Source organism: Cucumis sativus, chromosome 2 (genome assembly GCF_000004075.3).
Source record: "Cucumis sativus cultivar 9930 chromosome 2, Cucumber_9930_V3, whole genome shotgun sequence".
Lineage (NCBI taxonomy): Eukaryota > Viridiplantae > Streptophyta > Magnoliopsida > Cucurbitales > Cucurbitaceae > Cucumis > Cucumis sativus.
The window spans coordinates 24,725,941-24,732,608 of record NC_026656.2 but is presented as its reverse complement, the minus strand read 5'-3'; the positions used below and the strand labels follow the sequence as shown (position 1 = coordinate 24,732,608).

At 35.3% G+C, this 6,668-nt stretch overlaps 1 protein-coding gene across 5 annotated transcripts; it reads left to right on the top strand.

Moving 5' to 3' along the window:
* Nucleotides 1-962: 962 nt before the first annotated feature.
* LOC101222903 lies at nt 963-6,305 on the top strand. Of its 5 annotated transcripts, none has more exons than XM_011651785.2 (10): nt 976-1,534; nt 1,872-1,995; nt 2,088-2,170; nt 3,070-3,275; nt 3,506-3,694; nt 3,857-4,063; nt 5,321-5,474; nt 5,568-5,622; nt 5,776-5,844; nt 5,929-6,305. In XM_011651785.2, exons 1-10 carry the CDS (start codon nt 1,532-1,534, stop codon nt 6,003-6,005), a joined length of 1,167 nt encoding a protein of 388 aa, XP_011650087.1. In that variant the 5' UTR covers nt 976-1,531; the 3' UTR covers nt 6,006-6,305. The 5 variants fall into 5 exon arrangements, with proteins under 5 accessions (XP_031737394.1, XP_011650087.1, XP_011650086.1 ...); XM_011651784.2 differs by having other exon boundaries at nt 983-1,534; nt 2,076-2,170; XM_004148056.3 differs by having other exon boundaries at nt 999-1,534; nt 2,076-2,170; nt 5,779-5,844.
* The last annotated feature ends 363 nt before the right edge of the window (nt 6,306-6,668 follow it).

Sequence of the window (6,668 nt, the reverse complement as noted above, 5' to 3'; positions counted from 1 at the left end):
GTAATTCATTTGCTGCTTTTGATAGACAAAAACTTAGTCGACTTGTTCAGTTTTATCCAAGAGACTTTTTAGCTATTGAACTCTTTATGCTTAAAGATCAACTTCAAAATTACATTATTGATATGTTTTCAGAGTTGTTGAACTAAAAAAGCATAAGTGATCTTGTAGTGAAAATGGTTTTTACGAAAAGAGATAAGGTCTACCTATTAGTTTTTCAGAGTTTTCTGCTATGAATATTGTGAATACTCGAACGGGTAATCGAATGGAAGATCAATTGATAAATGATTGTCTTATAGCTAATATTGAAAAAGATTTAATGGATATGTTAGACAATAAACTTATCATAAATCGATAAACTCAATTGTAATACATATTAAATTAATTAATTTATAAAGCTATGAATATATTTTAAACATTTTTTACTGTATTTTTTATATAATGCCCCTCTATATAAAATTTCTAGATTTACCATTGCTTAGAACAACCAAGGATTAGACTCGGTACACACCCGCCCATGACATGGATCGAGAAACCTACCTTTAGACTTGGTACGCACTCATTCAGGGTCTTCACTATGCCATATAAGCCTTCATAATTCCCTCGTTGGTTACTTGCAAAGAGACTAGACAAAAACAAGGCCAGAGAAGAGACCAGGCACCTTACCTCTAACCTCGGTACTAGCCAAAACCACATTAAACTCGATACACACCCGAGCAAGGTTGACCATGCCAAAAAACCTGCCTCAATTCCCCATTTAGTTGCTAGTTGAGGCAGGGCCAGTAACCTCTACCTTTAGGCACGAGACCATATCTTTTGAGCCCGATATCGACTCGAGTAAACCCTATGCTAGGCCACCATCTTAACCCCAAATCCTTAGCGCCCTCTCAATACCAGTCTAAGGTAGATTGAATGAGAATATCATCTTTTTTATTTGCTTGCATTGCTCAATACCCGATTAGACTCATATGCACATTTCCCAAAAACTAAAGGTGAGATTTTAAAGTGAAAAATCCAGTTTTTGGGTCCAAATCGTTCAGAAAATGTCTGATAATGATGTTTTAATGCAAAAAGGTTTCTAAAAAGCAAAGAAATTTTATTCAAATGCAATTGAATGACGAAAACGATTCTTCAAAATGACGATGAAATCGAAATGAAAAAGGCGAAGTAAATTGAAAAGGGTTTCAAGCGTGTGGAAGAGAAAAGGGGAGAAGAGTGAAGAACAAAAGACAATAGTGTAATTTTGCTTTTCTAAGAAGTCGGGTTCAAAATAAAATTCCTTCAAGGCTCAGAACTCAAAAGGGCCAAATTACCAAACAAATATACAAAAGGGTTAAAATGTTAGGCTAATTCTCCTTCTTTGGTGTGGGCCTAACACATATACGAAAAATGGGTTGCAAGAAGCCGTGGCTCTGAGTTCCGGTCAGTGGTCGTCAGTACAGTTGGTGTTCACCGGCGGTGAAGTCGGTAGTTTGCACAGATTGCTCGAGCGATTTTGTTAAGAGGCAGAAAATCGTGCTTTCCTTCATCTTGAATGGTACAATTACAGATTGTTGATTCTTGCATATAGATTTATGGCTCTTAATAAATTTTTGGCCAAACTGGTCGAACTATTATTATGTTCTGTTCTTTGTTGCCCTCGATTTACTCTGCTGGCTGTGTTCTGTTTGGACATATTAGAGTTCGGTTTATTGTAAAATGGTATTGGGGTGTGTAGAGTCTCGACTAGAATTGTGAGGCAGGGCCTGAAGTGGTGCATAATTGAAAAACAATTCTTGTTTGTAATATGTCATGAAATAAATATTAATGGTACGCTTCGAGTGTTAATTTGTTTGAGAAAACCGCCTTATGAGCTTTCGTTTTCTTTGATGCAGGGAGGGTCTTGGCACTCTCATGGTCTTAACAGTGCTTTAGCTGGGAAAGGTGTGCTAGTGTTGGACAAGGTTTTTCAAAATTTGAAGTCTAGTGAATTATTCCAGAAGGGTGCCACTGTCGCAGGTAGATTCATAAATGTTTACTTGGTGTCTATATTAACATTCCACCGTTTTCTGTTTGTTTATAATTTATTCTCGTTTTAGAATTCCTATCAGGGTTTCCCATTCATGTTAGAGGCCACACATTTCAAGGGTCATCAAATATCTCCAAGCCACAATTCACTAAACTTTTAAAGCAGGCATGCCTTTTTAGCTTTTGGCAATCTTTGTGTCCTGATTTTCTCATCAGCTGTCTATTTTTAGGTGAGATACGAGGATAGGATAGTAGATAAATACACTAAGGACCATAATGTTGATGAGACAGATGGGATCGGTAAGAGTTACAAATTGTACCAAGTGACAAAGCCAAAAGACGTTTGGTGAAATTCTCACTTTTAGCTTTCAAAAAATACACTTAATTAATCGAACGATAGTTTACACCAAATAGTTTTGCTATTAAACCATTTTTTTACCTCTACTTAGCTAAAGGAGTGAATAATAATCTTGAATTTTTAACTCCATCTGATTAAACTTTGAACTTGTCTGTGTCTTATGTAGTATAATTATTATTCTCCTAAAAACCGAGCCAGAAAATTTCCAATGACCAATAAATGAATCACCCAAATTTAATTGACACAGTACTCAAATGAAGCTACTAAAAATTGCCCAAAGTTTAAACCCAACACCTAACTAAAATTACACAGCCATAACAGCGAGCAGGTACAATAATAACCATAGCTTACCAGAGAAAGAAAAATGCCTACGCCCAGCCAAAAATCTCCTACCAAGAGTAACTTAGCTAATAAGGGTATTACTCTAATCGCTTATCCTAGTTCAGTGTTCAAGTTCAACTTGTTAATATTAAATTTTTTAGATTAAATTTGACTCGAACGTACAGCTTACATGATAAAACACTGAATTTTCTCCTAAATGTGATTTTAAATTAATTTTTTACCAAAATATCCTTCGTAATCTAATTTGATTTTGATCTTTTTCGGTGAAGTCCATTGTTGGCCAAGGCCATGCAAAACTGAAACCTCTTTTTAATCTGTCATTGTATTCACCTTTCATTTAATTTTGATATTATTTGTTGTGTTAGGTCACAAGTCACATTTCTTCCATCTCAAATATTTATGTTCATGATGGAGCAATTGGTCCAAGATCAACTGGTAATGTGAATATTCGGATGATAAGCGATGGTCCTTCTTCTGTGTTAGCATTTTCAAATATTATCTGGGAGACTTCATCCCGAGCAATTTCTCAGGATTCTTGCCCTTTGACAGTTTATTCTGCTGAATCTATAAGGTACTACTTTCCTTGAACAAAACTTTAATTGCTTCACTCCCATTATATATGGATGTTATTCTTTTGTTGTGTCTATACTTTTTAACATTTATGCATGCATGTTCATATGATGTGTGCACATATAAGCCTCTTAGATTAAGTGTTGTCGATCAGTTTCTTTGTTTGTTTGATACAAAGGTCGTTGAAGAGTTCTTCATTTATACTCCTTGAGTTTTACTTTTACCACATAGCCCAGGGGTGAGAAATTCAATTGGTCTTGGAACTGAAGGAGATAAGGGGTTCATTGCTGCTGATATTGAGCATTCAATGCTCATATTATGTGGAACTGCTTTCTCAGATATAAATGGAACTAAAGAAACACTTGTTGCTTTATCTGAACCTGTGATATTTGCTCGTGGAGGACTTCCTCTTCCTGGAAGGTGAGGTATACTTTTTGTGCTTTTTTCTTCTTCCCACCCCACGACCCTTAATTTCAAAATAGATTGATGCATTCAAATTGACTACCAGTTTCTGAAGCTTTATGGTTTCAATTTTTACTTGTGTTTTACATCCTTTCTCTAAGTGGTGATTATAAATTTCAGGCTCCTAGCTTTTGGTGATTCGGTGGTTTTATTATTGGCACCTGAAGATATCATTCAAAGTTGTACTGTCTTTCTGATATCTAGAGATGCTGGTGTTATTCTTTCCTCTGAAGGTGTCGTGCCATTTTTCCGATTTGGGGATACGAATACCAATGGCCTAAATCTCTATAAATTGCCTTCTGCTATTGTTCTTATAACTTCTGATGAGTAAGCTCTTTTTGAAGCTTCTCTTTTGTTTCATTTGAAAATGAAATAAAGAGCATTTTCTTTTATTTGTTGGTTTATATGTGAACCAGGCTTTTGTTTGTGTGTGTATCATACTAAATAGTATTTGGTCCTTCAAGCGTACAAAACATACACTATTTTGGTTTAAAAATTCAATTATGTCTTCAATGTTCCAAAATTTTTCAATCAGATCCTGATGGAACTCGTAGCCAAATCGAACTGAGAATTCTATCTTATTGATTTAATGTAGCAGAACGTACAATCCTCTGTTTCCCTCTCTCCCAAGAAATAACAGAAAGATTCAAATACTCAAAAATAATCATATCCCTCCCTCTCCTAACAAACTTATTTATATGTCTAACTAACCTTACCCAACCAATTACTCACATATCCCTCCCTCCCCTAACAAACTTATTCACACGTGTCTCCCCCCCTTAACAAACTTATTTCCCCTCCTCCGGTATTGATATAATATTGGGGGTCTAACAGATCCCTACTCAGTAGAAATGTTACAAATGAATAATGGAATGGTCACCTGGAATTTGAAGAATTTTGAAATAATACTTGATTGTGTGAGATTGAGTCATGGGTTATGCTCATATATGTTGAGTAAAGGGTTACTTGAGCTTGACATGGTTAAGTAGAGGTTTGCATGTTAACCATCTAATTCAAATTGTACTGAGCAGCTCACTGACCACAGTTGAGTATATGGCTGAGGTTAGCTTGTTATAAGAAAACTCATAATCTCTTCCCATGGCTTTCTTCTCTTGACTCCTTTATGCGAGAGTGTACTAATAATTGGTACAACTTCCACAAATCATTGCACCCCGTATTTTAGAAGCTTTCCGTATGCTTGCTTAAATTCGTTTATTACATAGCCTCAAAGTTGCACTGCAACACAATGTTCTACTTTTTCAACATACTAACATTTCGTGTAAAATCATTTAATTTGACTAGAATTATTTTCAGCACAAGTTGACTTGCATTGAATTTAATAGGATGAGCAACTCTTTGCAGCAGTTGGTAGTAATTAGGACATTTTGCAAATCATTGTGGCCAAATAGCTGTTTTCATAGAAGAGTATTATGTATTAGTGTTTTGTTTCTTCTGTATTGAAAGACTAGCAAGTTAGTATGGAAAAATTGGAAGAAACTTAGTGTCTATTTTTTATTTAAACTATAAAAGCGACATGTGCTTAAACCATTGAACAAAAATGATGCTCTTGTTTTCTGTTACCAGCTCTAGAACCATTCCTTCAGCTTCAAAGCTCTCTCCTGGTCAGGCTGCGTATCACTTTTTGGCTGGTTATCAGAATGGTAAATTTGTGCCTGCATTCCACAATGGACCTTCATCTATTGACCCGTTGGAACTGGCCAAGGCCTTAATGTTTGTGGTAAAACTGGAAACTTTATGTTCAAATAATTTAATTAATTATCGCCACTTGTTTCCTCTAACCAATGTTTCTGCCTACGTTATTCTTGTGCAGTTAAAAGAGCAGCAAATCCCATCCTTCCTAGTCAATGCCAAAGGAATAGAAAGTGGTAGGAAAAAATGATTTAGTTTTTCATTTTCTTCTGAAAAGATTGATTTTGTGATGCAATGAAATTAGTCACTTTGTTATTTTCTTGTTTCCGAAAGTTGTTGCCTGTTGGATATCACCTTTAATTTATCGGAAAAATTTCACATGCTTGAAGCAGGAAAGGAGCTTGTCACTTTAGTGGAGTCAACCCTGTCCATGAACATCCCACCCTTTCAAGCTAAAGGTACCTCATTGAGTTTTTACCTCATCAATCTCTGGAAAGATGTGTTGTCATCATCGTTTAAGTTCGATTTTGATATATTTTCAGGAGGTGAAATTAAGAGAAGGTACAAAAGCTTTCTAAGCGGAAAGTATCAACAATTGCCTGAAGGTTTTTCATTCTGAAGGTTACCAATGTAATCCTTTCATTTAGTTTATTACTTGACGATGTTTTGTTTTCAAGAGCAGTGGCAGGCTTGTGTGTATTCATGAAGATCGACAAAATTTTCCAACTATTGTGGCTTGGCCTTTCTTTTCTTTATTTTCAGTGTATGGACGGACCACTGTTTTGTTTTATTTTATTTTATGTTGTTATTTGTGGCTGAGAACAATTTCCAAACTCTATATATTTGGAAATGTTTATTTCAAAATAGCTAAAAAGAGAGTATAGAGTATAGATTGTTATTGGCTGTAGTTTGTTGCTTATGTTTCCCAAGAGGTCTGGGCCGTCTGGTGCACGGTTTTCAAATAAAATGATTAGAAATTAAATGGAGCAATTGAATTATTAAGAAACAGGGGGAGTTATGAAGTATAAAGAGATGTAAACTTTTTTTGGCCCACGTTGTTAGAAGTTCATTGATGTTTGTTTTAGCCGTAGAACTCACAAGCTCTTTAAGCCAAACAAGAAATAGAGTTTACAACTCTCTATTTTTAAACTCCTTGGACAAAATACACTCTTAGGGAGTGTTTGGAGCAAAAAGTGAGTTATTGTTTGATGATAGTTTGTGTTTGGAATGTAGATTATTTTAGTTTGAGTTATAATAGTGTGTTTAGTGTGTTGGCTATTTT